A 15,856-nucleotide genomic window follows, 5' to 3' on the forward strand; every position below is an offset into this window, starting at 1 on the left:
TCTGATTTTACTGACTCTGCCTTTGTCATCCCTCGTCCAAAGCAGACAGTACTTCACTCAACAAATTATAATGGTTTTTCTTGATGCAATAATTTACCAACAGCCATATGATTTGTAGAAGTTTATTTTATTTTATGAACTTCTATGTGCTACCAATTTCGGTATTACATAGATGCCATCTTCAGGCCCCACTCGTCACAGTCGTAAAATTGCTATACACGGAAGGAGCCGTATAACTGGGTCCGTGAATCAATCATCGCGCAACAGCTCTCGGTGGCCAGGCGACACAGACTGAGGCGATTTTACGACTATGACGAGTGAGGCCTGAAGATGGCATCAATGTATGCCAAAACTGGTAGCACATAGAAATTCATAAAATAAAATAAACTTCTACATATGATACGGTTGTTGGTAAATTATTGCACCAAGAAGTTCATGCCAGCCATTGTCCCGCGATCCATAATGGATCAATGAAGATTAATTATAATGGTCTTCCCTGTTTGGGCTCAAAATCAAAATACCACCGACATGAACATCCATCCTACTCAACATAGCCCTACCAAAAGTTTCATCCACTACTTGAATAAAATCTCATACCAGCACGTTTAAACCCAAAGGGAAACAACATTTTCCTTCATGGAGGAAAGCAGGATATTTTCCTGACTCTTCTGGAAACATTTTCCTTCATGGAAGAAAGCAGGATATTTTCCTGACTCTTCTGGCAACTTTGTGTTAGAGTGATGCTAAGTAAAGTATGGTGGCAGTAAATAATAAGTGCTGTGGAACTTCAATAACATCTCCTCCATGTTGCCTGGTCTAACATTCTGTGATACCACAATTCATTCAAACTAAATTCATCCACTGATGACTATTCACACAATCTCTCTCTCTCTCTCTCTCTCTCTCTCTCTCTCTCTCTCTACACCTTTCTTCACCACAACTACTGAAGTGTTGTTATACACAGTTCGGCACCGCCCAATGGCCCCTATCTACAATTCTTTGAATTTCTTTACATGTCACCAACTGTCTCTAAACAGATATGGACTAGGGCTACACAAAAAATGGAATAACCTCTTCACCTCTAATTTACATTCAAACACTTACCAATCCTGATCTATAACAAAATGCTGTTTTATTTCTGCACAGAACTTGTCTCCAGCCTTCTCACTGATTGTCGATTCTTGTTTATCTTTCTCTATGATCATTCCCTACTGGTCAACCAGCACCACTGTTGTTCCAAGCCATACTCCATCAGTGTCTTTGCTACATCCTATTTCCAAATGGTAAACCTTCAAGGCAGTTACACCCGGTTCTTATCAAATTACTCAACATATAAAACCACCTAAATATCGCCAGATCTTTTGCTGTATTGAAACTTTGATCTCTCTCCCAAACTTTTACCCCCCTCCTTTCACACCATTACCTAATCCCTCCCACACAGCCTGACCACCCAGGCACAGCTTACCTACAGTGACGAGAATTCCTCACCCAGTACACTGATGCGATCACAAAAGGCCTTCACAGACAGGTACTACCCCCAGACCTAGTCTACAAACTGATCTCCTTTGCCATATCCCCACACAGTCCCAATCCTTCCACCGATCACAGAACCAGCATAAAGGAGTTCCCACAATTTACCTTCGATTCTGTGCCACACTTATAACACAAAACAAAGATCAATGCGACAAGTCTCAGACTGACACAAACAACGTGCGATGCGATTGCCGTCACTGCGGGAACGGCTCGGCACGGCACTGTCGCACCATTCTTCCACTGCATTCGGCGAAACTACAAATGACGTGCACATCGACCGATAACCCGCCAGTGAATATGTTCGCACTGTCATACATAAGTGTCAATGTACAACTAACACGATGGAAAATAACCCACGATAGAACAGAGTACTTCTCAATGCTATCTTAAGCTCAATGAGTAAAGTGTGTATCGCAGTTGTAAACAGCACGTACTGTGAAACTAATTTAAAATGTGAGTTTCAAACAAAACACCCAGCCCATACTGTTAACATATGCACTACCATGCAGACATGATAAAAAAGTAATGCGAATTTTTTTTCACCTTCAGGAATTTTTATTTATTCATTACCAACTTTGACCCATTCAAACAAACCCCTCTCAGATACAATACACTTGTGCCAGCACTTTTTCCAATCTCGGAAGCAGTTCTGGAACTCACTTTTAGTTATGACGTCGAGCTGCTTCAGCGATTCTGTTTTATCTCATCAATGCTGGCCAAATTATGACAGTTCTCTTTAGCCTCGAGAATAGAAATAAGTCACAAGGAACCGTGTCCAGCAAATAGGGTGGCTCAGGTGACATAGTGGCCTTTTTTTTTTTTTTTTTTTTGTCAAAAAGAAATCAAGAACAGTTTTTGAGGTGTGAGCAGGAGAATTATCGTTATTACATTTCCACAACTCTGCCATTTTCTTTGGATCGCTTCACACAAATGGCATTTAACTTTCTTATTGACAGTATGACAATGATGCAAGAAACTGTTATGCACTATCCCACTGTAATGGAAGAAAACAGTGAGAAGAACCTGCATATGTGGTCGAACGTGTTGAATTTTTTACGGTTTTGGCCCTTGGGGAAGTTCCTACAGGGACGAGTGGGCCTCGGTTTCAATGTCATACCCGTATACCCACGTTTTGTCGCTTGTTATACCCTCCTTTAGACGTTATGGAGCATTGTCAACTTCACTCCGTAATACACGAATGGTGTCTACATGACATCGTTTATGGTCAAAATTCAACAATTTCAGAACAAATTTTGCTGCTACATGTATTGTGCCCAAAATACCAAAAAAATTTGCTCGGCACGAGACAAAGGATATGCCGACATCATCGGTAACTGTCCTCATGGTGATCAGCCAATTTTCCAGAACCATTTTCATTACTTCTTCCTCATACTCTCATACTAGTGCGGTCTTTGTCTTCAACATCTTCTCGACCCTCTTTGAAATGTTTGTACCACTCGCAAACTCTCACCTTACTCGAAGCAGATTCGCCAAAAGCCACAGTCAACATTTCGAATGCACTGCTTTGTTTTATTCTATTTTTCAAGCAAAATTTAATGCACATTCTTTGATCCGTCTTTTTTTAAATTACAAACTTGCCTGGCACTTGAAAACATGTATAATCTTTCTGGCTGTCAACTTTACACTAAATATTTGAAATAGCTGAAAACGTAAACATAAATCAGGACCATGTGAAGCAACAAGATGGAAAAAACTTCTTGGCAGATTAAAACTGTGTGCCGGACTGAGACTCGAACTCGGGACCTTTGCCTTTCACAGGCAAGTGCTCTACCAACTGAGCTACCGAAGCACGACTCACGTCCGCTACTCACAGATTTACTTCTGCCAGTACATCGTCTCTTACCTTCAAAACTTAACAGAACAGAAGCTCTCCTGCGAAAATGCAAAGGCAAAGGCAAAGGTCCCGAGTTCGAGTCTCGGTCTGGTACACAGTTTTAATCTGTCAGGAAGTTTCATATCAGTGCACACTCCGCTGCAGAGTGAAAATCTCATTCAAGATGGAAAAAGTTTGTAAATCGGATGTATAAAGACCACAAAATTAAAAAATTTCCATTATATTTTGATCACACCTCGTATGTTCAGTGCAATACACATACAAAGATAAATGGAGGTAATAAATCAAACATAAAACCTGCAATCACAGCCTCCTTACAGCAAAATTCCTAGGTTCAGGGGGCAGTTTTGACTACCTCCAGATGCATACAATACCTAGGTATCCCAAGTGAGACGAACAGAATGCACGAGTTGACTAGCGGCCCGGCCACTCACCGGCTCTCGCAGTATAAGCAGGCATAGCGGTGAGAGTCGGAGTTGCCGGCAGCGCCCACAGCTGCACGCCGTCGGACCGGAAGCTTGCGGGAAGATATCGGCATCAGCTGCTGTCGCACTTTTTTCGCCAGCTCTGTGTTGTACACACGTCGCCACCGGCCCGTCGACGACCCTCCCGACGCGGAGGTGGGCGCGGGGCGGTGCGTCGTCTGCTCCTGCAGCTGGCTCAGCGTCTGTCGGTTGAGGCTGGGGAGGTGGGTAAAGGCACTGCAGTTGCGACTCCACTGACAGCTCTCTACCACAGTTTACACTTACACGAAATGTACAAATATATCTACATCCCGTTCAGAAAATACCCAATTTTACAGCACAGTCATTGATAATGATTCTCTTTTAATCTTAATCATTCACCTGCAAACCATTCGTCACAAATTCTGGCACATTCCAGTACTAAAACAACATTTTTATATTCGTCAAATGCTGCTGCATTAATTTCAGTTTCTTGTCAAACCAGTCCCACACAGTACAACTTGACAAATGTGTTGTGACGCAAGGCTGACAGTCTGGAAAAAGTAGTACTGTGGTGACAAAGTGATCTATAATGTAACTCGAGGTCTAGGTTAGACTGGCAAAAATAATTTGGTTGCGGGCTGGCAAGACCACCGATTGTCAGTGCATGGAAACAGTTACGGCAATTGACTATTTTAGTAGTGATTTTGATTGTGTGTTACATGCTACCAAAACAATTTTTATTGCTACTCAAATATTCTGATCCCTAGAATTGTTAAGAGCCAAAGAAGCTTTCACTTAAATGTTCTGTTGATGTCAACAAATCATCATATTTTTTCTGGCCTTATCACATACCTTCACAATGTTGTCATGTTAATCTGTATTTGGCAATGATGTACCCCATGTGCCTACGTGAATTTGTTATCCTGTGTCAAAGTGTGAAATAATTTTCAATATGTTCCTGAAAAATTGTGCAGCTGAGGCAGGACATGGGTACCAGCCTGGCATTCACCTAGTCAGATGTCGCAAACTGTCTATAAAACCACATCCAGACTGACCAGTAGACCACACCTCATTGTCAGTCCACAAGACGGATTCAATCTGAGGCTGGTAAGCCATCTCTAATCTGCGAAGCAGCTTGCTAATGCACAGGGATATCTAGGGTATCTGCTGATGCTTAGGAGTATATAATTAAAAGTGGGAGTTGGTGCACTTTTCCATTAGAAGGGACAGTAGAAAGAAAGCTGCAAGGATAATTCTTAAAACTGCAAGGATTGGTATATAGTCATTGAACTTATAAGAACCACTTTGTCTTCAGCAACTTTTACAATTAAGTCAGGGTCACTAATATTCACATTACTACATGTGATACATTATTTCCATTGACAGATGTAGTATGAATGTGCACAACAAAACGCTTCGTCCAAAGCTACAGAAAATAGTTACACGGTTGCTAATGTTGACAATAATTGACACAGTTTTACTAAAAATTTAAGTAATTCTCACAGCACAATAGGATCATATTGTACAGAGAGAAGTGTTGTTATTAATGCAAAATGGCCAACACGTGTGTAAACAACTCCTCTCTCTAGCTACGGATGAAACATTTTTTTCGTTAATACTCGCACCACACCTATCGATCGCAGATGCGTACCAAACCTTACGACATACAGCAATCCTGAACTAAAAATCCGATGTGTTTGAAATAACTAAAACTTGGCTAGGGGACCCACATAGCACCACCCTACTCAAGGGCCATATAGAGGAATCCTTCCCAGAAACCCAGAATCCTAAACCCCTCACCTGGTTCAGATTCACTGATGACATCTTTGCGATCTGGATCAAGGGTGAGGACCTCTGTCCACATTCCTCCAGAACCTCAAAAACTACTCCCCCATTTGCATCACTTGGTCCTACTCAACCCAACAGGCCACCTTCCTAGATGTTGACCTTCACCTCAGAGATGGATACATCAGTACCTCCGACCATATCAAACCTATTAACCACCAGCAGTATCTCCACTTCGACAGCTGCCACCCATTCCATACCAAGAAGTCCCTTCCGTACAGCCTAGCCACCCGTGGTCATCGCACCTGCAGTGACGAGCAGTCCCTCTCAAAATATACTGAGGGTCTCACTCAAGCCTTCACTGACCGTAATTATCCTCCCATCCTTGTACAAAAGCAAATCTCCCGTGCCTTATCTTTCCAGTCTCCCACCACCTCCCAAAGTCCCACAGTCTGGCCACAGAGGAGCATTCCCCTCGTAACTCAGTACCGTCCAGGACTGGAACAACTGAATTACATTCTCCGCCAGGGTTTCGATTACCTCTCGTCGTGCACTGAAATGAGGAATGTCCTGTCAACTATCCTTCTCCCACCCTCCCACAGTGGTTTTCCCCCAGCCACCAACCCTACACAATATACTCTTCCATCCTTACACAACCTCTGCTCCGAACACATTACCTCATGGCTCATAGCCCTGTAACGGGCCTCGATGCAAGATTTGTCCCATACATCCTGCCACCACCACCACCACCACCACCACCACCACCTACTCCAGTCTGGTCACTAACATCAACTGTCCCATCAAAGGCAGGGCTACCTGTGGAACCAGCCATCTGACGTACAAACTAAGCTGCAACCACTGTGCTGCATTCTATGTAGGCACGACAACCAACAAGCTGTCTGCACGAATGGCCACTGACAAATTATGACCAAGAAACAAGTGGACCACCCAGTTGCTGAACACTCTGCCAAAAATGACATCCTTCATTTTAATGACTGCTTCACAGCCTGTGTCATACGGATCCTTCTCACCGACACCAGGTTTTCTGAATTGCGCAGGTGGGAACTTTCCCTGTAATACATCCTACGTTCCCGTAACCCTCCTGGCCTCAACCTTCGTTAGTCACTGTCCTCACCCATCCAGCTCCTTTCCTGTTCCCATTCCAGCACTACACAGCCCTCATTCCAGCATCACATTCAGGCATTTTATTTCTCTCCTTTTCCGCCACTTCCTCCCCCCCCCCCCCCCAAATCCCTCCTGGACAGTCCACCTAACCTGAGGCACTTCACTGTCCGCCACCCCCACCATACTATCCCTCCCCCTCCACACCCCAGCCTCCTCCTTACCCCCACACAGTCACCACTCCCATCATGCATTGGTGCTGCTGCTCGCAGTGTGGTTTCAGTTGCCTGAGAATGCAGACTGCAGACAATTTCAGTTGTCAGAATATGAAGAAATGCCCTGCAAAATGTATATAATATAATAATTTCAGTCCAAATTTAATAGAAATAAACTGCACGAAAGAGGCCTTCGTATTCATCCACCTTTAATGTTTCCAGCTATTTGTTATGGAAATCATGCATGTTGTGTTTTCAGGTGCTAACAACATCAAAATTGGACAATGGACCAATGGTGACTAGCCCTCTTTACAGGTGAACCGTACTTCGGTTTGCAGTAATATTCGAGAAGAGTGTTCGTCAGGAGGTGACCGAGTTGACACAGAAAGGTTTAGGAAGATACAGGAAATCCACCAATTTCAAGGAACTTTGCTATTGGAAGGAATAATGACTTACAGAAAATAAGACCTTGTTGGTGTAACCTTCAAAGCAAAAGTTTTGGAGGATGTTGACAACCTCCAGTGTCCAATTCAGCTGCAGGCTCCACTCATATATCACTGGCAGAACATTTCTCAGGATGAGCTCTCCCATATGTTTTCATCAACGTGAGGTGCCAAGCTGTACATAACTCGAGAGGAAGTCCCATCACTTTTAGATGTCAAAAAAGTACTGATAATTGATAGCGATAAGGTTTTATGAACTTCACAATTCTACAACTGTTACTTTACAATTTTCACACTGTATTATTTATTCTGAAAAATTGTTTAAAATGTTTAAGTTGAAAGAACCAGTTGTTGTTGACAATTTCAGAGGGAGCATTAAGAAACTTTGACAAGAACAGTGAAAAGCAATGCAACAATACAATAGAAGATGAATGGGTAGCTTTGAGAGATGAAACAGTGAAAGCAACAGAGGATGAGATAGGTAAAAAGACAAGGCCAAGAAGAAACCCTCGCATAACACAGAAGATAATGAATTTAACTGATGAAAGGAGAAAATATAAAATACAAATGAAGTAGGCGAAAGGGAATACAAACATCTAAAAAATGAGATCGACAGGAAGTGCAAAATGGCTAAGCAGAAATAGCTAGAGGGCACAAGTAGGTATTTAGAAGCATGTATCACTGGGGGAAAGATAGATAATGTCTACAGGAAAATTAAAGAGACCTTTGGGGAAAAGAGAAACAACTGTACGAATATCAAGAACTCAGATGGAAAACAAGCCCCAAGCAAAGAAGGGTAAGCTGAAAAGTGGAAGGAGTATACAGAGGATCTATACAAGAAACATGAACTTGAAAGCAATATTATAAAAAGGGAGGATGACAAAGATGAAGACGAGATGGGAGGTATCGTACTGCGAGAAAAATTTAACAGAGCACGGAAAGACCTGAGTCGAAACAAGGCTGCAGGAACTACTGAGAGCCTTGGGAGAGCCAGCCCTGACAAAACTCTTCCATCTTGTGTGCTAGATGTACGAGACAGGCGAAATACCCTCAGACTTGAAGAAGAATATAATCCCAATTCTAAAATGCTGGTGCTTGCAGATGTGAATATTGCCAAACTATTAATTTAATATGTCAAGGCTGCAAATTACTACCATGGATTCCTTACAGAAGAATGGAAAAACTTATGGAAGCTGATCCATGGGAAGATCAGTTTGGATTCCAGAGAAATGTTGGAATATGCAAGGCAATACTGACCCTACAACTTCTCATAAAAGGTAGGTTAAGGAAAGGCAAACCTAAGTTTATAGTGTTTGTGGACTTATGGGAAGCTTTTCGCAATATTCAATGGAATACTCTCTTTGAAATGCTGCAAGTAGGAGGGGTAAAATACAGGGAGTGAAAGGCTATTTACAATTTGTACAGAAACCAGATGGCAGTTATAAGAGTCGAGGGGTATGAAAGGGAAGCAGTGGTTGAGAATGGAGTGAGACAGGGTTGTAGGCTATCCCTGATGGTATTCAATTTGTACATCGAGCAAGCAGTAAATGAAACAAAAGAAAAATTTGGAATAGGAATTAAAGTCCAGAGAGAAGAAACAAAAGCTTTGAGGTTTATCGATGACATTGTAATTCTGTCAGAGACAGCAAAGGACTTGGAAGAGCAGTTGAACGGAATGGACAGTGTCTTGAAAGGAGAGTGTAAGATGAACATCAACAAAAGCAAAACGAGGATAATGGAATGTAGTCGAATTAAGTCGGGTGATGCTGAGGGAATTAGATTAGGAAATGAGACACTTAAAGTAGTGAAGGAGTTTTGCTATTAGGGGAGCAAAATAACTGATTGTGGCTGAAGTGGAGAGAATCTAAAATGTAGAGTTCCAATGGTAAGAAAAGCATTTCTGGAGAAGAAAAATTTGTTAACACTGAATATAGATTTAAGTATTACAAAGTACTTATATGGAATATAGCCCTTTATGGAAGTGAAACATGGATGATAAACTGTTTCGACAAGGAGAAAATACAAGCCTTTGAAACGTGGTGTTACAGAAGAATGCTGAAGATTAGATGGGTAGATGACATAACTAAAGAGGAGATACTAAACAGAATTGGGGAAAAAAGAAATTTGTAGCACAACTTGACCAAAAGAAGGGATAGGTCGATAGGACACATTTCGAAATGTCAAGGGATCGATAATATAGTACTGTAGGAAAGTGGTGGTGGTGGGGGGGGGGGGGAGGGGGGGGTGAAAATCGTGAGGGAGACCAAGAGATGATTACACTAAGCAGACCCAGAAGGATGTAGGTTGCAGTAGGTACTGGGAGATGAAGAGGATTGCACAGGATAGAGTAGCATGGAGAGCTGCATCAAACCAGTCTTAGGGCCGAAGATCACAACAACAAACATACATTAAATAGATCTCCTGAGATTTTTCATTAAGAGAAAAATAGTTTCTTCCTTAGACAATTTTGAAGCATGTACTCATCCAATAGATAACATACACTACATATCTACTGTAAGAAATTTACAAGACCCGAACTACACAGCTGGTTGTGTACGCACCAGAGAAGTGTGTACACACAGAATGATGCACTGTTCTACCTACCCCAGGCTGAGTCCCCTCTCCAGCCGGTTGTTGAGGGCTCGGTCCAGGAGCCCTCCGAGAGCTGTCGAAATCTGCGTTTTCAGCCCAGTCGACCGGTCACTGCGGCCCACCTGTTCCGTCGACGTGGCAGAGCCTGCTGTCGTCGTGCTGCAACACGGCAAGACCGACACTGGAGCAAGTTGTGACGGCAGAATTCTGCTGCAGAGTACACTAGACCTGTCGGAATACAATGAGGTGACAAATGTCACGGGATATCTCCTAATATCGTTTCGCCCTTCCTTTTGCCCGACACAGTACAACAACATGACGTGGCACGGACTCAACAAGTCGTCAGAAGCCCCTACAGAAATACTTAGCCGTGCTGCCTTTACGAGAGTCCGTAATTGTGAAATGTTGCCGGTGCAGGATTATGTGGAGGAAATGTCCCATACATTTCTGATGAGATTAATGTCAGGAATTTGGGTAGCCAAATCATTCATTCGAACTGTCCAGAAAGTTCCACAAACCAGTCACAAACAGCTGTGGCACAGGGACGTGGCTCATCATTTTTTGAGAACACTGTGACGAAGCAAGCTGGGACATTTTCACTTCCCCACTTGTTTTGCCATCTGCCTCCTTAAAAGACATTTTTTTCATTTTTGAACTAATTACCATTAATATTAGTTAGTTTTAATCTGCATTTTCATAAAAGAGAAACATTGGCCCTCATTTTTAAAGAATATAACACCAGATCTAATTTTGTGGTTAGTTTTAGGTATGTAATTGATTTTCTAATTTATTTTGACTATTGCTAGTTAGTATCTTTCATTACAGGGTGAAATCAGTAATTGTTTCGTAACTTAAATTCTGTTGTTGATGTATAAACAAACATAAATTCAGTACTAATTATAAGCATTTGGAGGAACAACTAATAGTAATCTTAAAGTATCTATTTGGCTCTATTTGAAAACATGTTAGCAAAGCCAGCCCTTAATTAATTTCAAAGTAATTAACAGTTTTGTCAAAAGTATTGTTTGCGTAACTATATTTGTTAATTTCATGACTTAAACAAATCATTCGGCTCAACCCTCGTAGCAGTAGAAACTGTTAAAAAGACGGAATATTTCAATGTATTCAGTTAATTTAACGAGTTAAGTTTTAATTGTAATTTCTGTAAATTTAACTTCAAACAATGTGTAGTTTCGGCCCCTATTATTGAGAGGATGTATAAGGGCCTGATTTTTGGTCACGAAACAGTCAGTCCACGGCCAAGTTTCAGACGATAAACCTGTACTTGTTAGAATGACAACAGTGCTTCAATGTAACTGTGAAATAAGTGTTAAACAATTACGCCGTGTGTAAAAACCAATGACAGTGACTGTTCCACACATACCTAATTATTCTTCAAGAACTGTGGACTTTTTGGTTATTTTTTTACTGCTCGCAGATGTTCAACAGTAAACTATTGTAGCAGTATGTGGAGGTTTGCCTGCAACCTATTAATGAGGCTTATCGAAAGTTAAACAATGGTCCACTGGCCATAAATAACTGTGTATTATTGGAGGGTTGTAAACAGTGAAAGTAAAAGACTGAAATGCAACTGTGCACCTGCCGGCTACATCATTTACAATATACAGTAAATAGTAGACACCCCCTAGTTTTTCAGCCAGTATGTCGACACTGAGAACAACAAATGAAGAAATAAAGCAGGCGATCGTTGTCATGACACGAAATACACGAATGGTTGCAAATGATATCCGAGTAGCTGAACATAACCATTTTCAGTCAATGGTCGGTACAGTTGGACCACAGGACCCAGCACATTCCCTGCCCACCTTGCACAGTCCCTTGTTGACAACTTGGATCCACGGCTTCATGTGGTCTGTGCTACATTTGAACCTCACCGTCAGATCTTACCAACTGAAATCAGGTCTCCTCTGATCAGGTCAACCAGTCACCACTCCCATCGTGCACTGGTGTCGCTGCTTCTCATAATATTGTTTCTTCTGTTGCACTCATCCATATGCTGCTCTACTCAAAATTTATGAATGTCTATGTTCTTACATTTACTTCTCAGAGTACTTCCCTTCTGAATATTTTGATGCAATAAAGACAGCTGGCATGTCACATTAACTGACATAAAATTGAGTGAAAATAAAATTTCTTCCAATTGCTAAGAAGTTTTAATCAGCATCTGTCTGTACTGGTGCAGTACGCCAGAATTGTGTGAAGAGTTTTCTCAATGACTTGTGGGATGTTGAGCCAAGTTGTCAATTCAATGTTACGCAGAACACATTGACGAATAGATAAGAGCTACGAAATGCTGAGAGAACGTGCATATCACAGGGTATCAAAGAGCATAGCAGGGTCCGGGAGTCACACAGTGCTACAAACGACAGCAAAACACTTACAGTACTGCACAGTCTGGTTGAACACCAGACAGGGAGAATGCAACTCGACGTACCCGTAGAAGACGGCCGTGTCAGGCATCGAAATATGTTGCAGAAAAAATAAATCGACAACTCGGCTGGACACCTGAAAGCACACTGTCTACTTGACAAATATTGGGCACAACACAGAGTATCAGAGGAACAGATACTATCCTTTCTTGCACTCACTGAAAAAGGGAGGAAAGGAAAATTAAAGAGCTATTTTGCTGCTGCAGACAGCGCTGTCAAAAATTCTAATCCTGAGGTAAAGGCAAACAACAGAAACCATCTCGCCAGAACTGCAAAGTGACTTTTTTTCAAGGAAAGTCGCACACAAATAAAAATAACTAATGCGAACATTCTAAATAATAAAATCTAGAGTGTTAAAGAGAATTTCAATTGGATGCAATAACACACTTGAAAATGTTAATATAGGAAAATTATGCTTTGTTCTGTAAAACAAACATCTTCCAGTAAACCAGATCAGGAACAGCAAGTGCCCAATATGAGGATTTAAACAAAGAAAGGAATTGCATATGGCAAGGATGCTTGCATTCTGCAAATTCTAATTTGTATGTGGATAAGACAAAAATTGTCCGCATAACTCTTCTTGCATTGTTCATACTGACCTCTGTCCTCTTATTTTACTACTATGCTGTTATAGTCCTGATATGCATGTTTTATCCTAATTCCCCTATTTGTCTTCTTTCTGTAGTAGATAAGCCACGTGTGCTCCACTACAAGTTTGCACCAAACAGGAACAACGAGCTGTGATCACATTTCTGCGGTCAGAAAGTGCATCGGGGGACGCAATCCGTCAAAGAGTTTTGGCACAACTTGGGAACAGTGTCTTGCCACAACAGAGTGTCTATGATTGGATTGCAAAATTGTTCACACAATTGTTATGCCAGGCGACCGTACACAGCCACGAACGACACCGAGTGCACACGTGACATGTTCTGGAACGAGCAACTACTGACAAAGTGGCAATTTGCCTGCAAATCGGTCACAGTTTTGCATTCGAAATCACTCAAGTCCATGCAAAACAGGTCCCTAAACAACTCGCAGAGCTGCACGAACGAACACGCTCGAACACCTGCCAAATACGTTTGGATCACTACGGTAACGCACGTAACGGCTTCTTAAACGAATCACCACTGGTGACAAAACGTGGATCCGTCATTACGAGCCACAGTGTAAACGGCAGAGCACGGAATAGAAAAAATCTACAACCGCCAAGCAGGAAAAAGTTCAAAACCCACCATCTGCAGGAAAACTAATGCTTACCATTTTTTAGGACACACAAGGCCCAGTACTGGACATTATCAGGAGAGATGCACAACAATAAACAGTGCGCGTTACAGCGAGATGCTCGCTTACACGCTAAAGCCTGCAATACGAAGCACAGACCGAGGAATACCGTCGAAAGGTGTCGTGTCGACGCACGACAATGCCCGTCCGTGTACCACCACCCACACTGCTTGAAACACTCCAGAAACTCGAGTTTCATCGAACAGCTCAGCATCGCCTATTCCTTACCTCACCCCTTGTTTGGTTCACTCGGAGAGTCATTAAGGGGCCGTCAACTCGCCACAGACTAAGAAGTGAAGGACGCGGTGCGAGTGGGGCTCGCTGCTCGGCCGAAAGCCACCTTTTCTGAGGATATCGGGAAGCTCGTGCAGCAGCAGACCGAGTATGTTGAAAACTGAGAGGTGACTACTGACAAATAACATTACTGTACACGTCCTTTGGTATTGCAATAAAAGGTATAGCTACACTGGATAATTTCTGACCGACTCTCGTGTATTGAACAAGTTATTGTGAAGAAGGGAGAGACCTCACATCCCTACAATCCTCCTCGCCAGGGCTTCTCACATCTGCTACTCTAATTTCCAGTTCCACAATATGTTCTTCATAAACTTACCTTTTGAACACTTACACCTACAAGACACATTCAATGACTTAAAACAACATGCATTAAGCAATTTCCAACCATTATCCATCAATGCCCCAATTCACTGTTACCTCGTCAAATACAGAAAGTTCGTTTTTCACAACATTTTCAGCCCTTATTTCGGGCAGTCGTTCTTCTGCCCCATTTGATGAGGCACACTACGCTTTTCCCCTCCTGTGACAACCTCTCCATTTCAGAGTAACACTTGTAGCCAACATCCTCAATCACTCGTCGTACGTATTCCAATTTCTGTCTCGACCTACAGTTTTTGCCTTCTACGGCTCCTAGTACCGTGGAAGTTATTCACTGATGTCTTAACATGTCCTATTACCCTCTCCCTTCTGCTAGTTAACATTTGGCAAAATTCGTCTCATCTCATGGAGTACCTACTCACTTCTAATTTTATCATACTGGTTTACTTCAGTATCCTATTGTAATACCATATTTGGAACATTTCTGTTCTTGTTTCCCCACAGTCCACAGCTCACTTCCACACAGTACTCTGTTCCACAAAGGCAGATGCGCGCACATGCACACGCACAAAAAAGGCCAAAGTTTAAACCTCTATTACTGCCTGTGATAGTTTCTCATTTCCTCCTTAGTACATCCATCTACTTTGTGGCCCCCAACTTTAATATCAAAGTTGTCACTACTCTCATTTAGGCTCCCCACCCCCAACAATGCCATTGCCTTTATTTGGTTTACTCTCAGTCCATACATTGTGCATGTTAAGGTATGTCCACAAGATGCCTCTCTTGTAGTGTTCAATAGCAGACTCAAAGGAATAAAAAGAAAGAATGCATGTACACACGGTCATTCTCATGTTGCCCCATCGTGGAAGCAATACGCTACGAATCCCCTAGTTTGCTTGGGAGCGTATCTTGCATTCATTGTGGTGAACAGGTGACAGAAAAAGGAAACGCAAAAGCAAATGTAGGTGAAGTATTTAGGTAACTGGGCTATGAAAGATACAAACTAATGATAATGATTTGTCTGCACAGTTCAAACTAGATCACAGAGAGATTTTAGATTTCCTGCTCAGAAAACTGTAGCAATAAGGCTGGCAATGAAACTTTGTTAGCTAGTAAATGGCAATTTATTTAGCAGTTGGAACTATTTATTCCTCAAATGAAAATGTATTTCAGTGATTATTCCTGATACTGAGAAATATTGAAGGGAGGTTCTTAGTCATTACATGAACATTAATTAAGTTTCAATGCATCGTTTATACTTTATTTGTTTACACAACTTTAATCATCAAAGATGATACATAGATTAACATCCTCAAAATGGAAAAACTGGGAATTTCATAGATGCCAGAATCAACTAGAATGGGGGGTTGTATTTTTCAATTTTGTAGTTTTTGCACCATCAATGTACTTCATTTCAATTTTAGTCATTTTCTGAGGAGCTAAACATGCCCCATCACTTCTTTTGTTCAAATGTCAGGTTCCCTTGGTGTTGTGCTTTTAAGCTGCGAAAGCACGAATA

The 15,856-nt window shown here is 41.8% G+C and overlaps 1 protein-coding gene across 1 annotated transcript in view; it reads right to left on the bottom strand.

The window, feature by feature from the left end:
• Positions 1-15,856, bottom strand: part of LOC124720210 — a 278,016-nt gene that overhangs the window by 190,625 nt on the left and 71,535 nt on the right. Inside the window, exons 8-9 of the mRNA XM_047245533.1 lie at positions 10,004-10,150; positions 3,823-4,068 (exon numbers count right to left, since the gene is read on the bottom strand). Of these exons, the coding sequence (XP_047101489.1) occupies positions 3,823-4,068; positions 10,004-10,150 (393 nt within the window). The remainder of the gene's footprint in view (positions 1-3,822; positions 4,069-10,003; positions 10,151-15,856) is intronic.

The sequence above is a fragment of the Schistocerca piceifrons genome, chromosome 11 (assembly GCF_021461385.2).
Source record: "Schistocerca piceifrons isolate TAMUIC-IGC-003096 chromosome 11, iqSchPice1.1, whole genome shotgun sequence".
NCBI classification, from domain to species: Eukaryota; Metazoa; Arthropoda; class Insecta; order Orthoptera; family Acrididae; genus Schistocerca; species Schistocerca piceifrons.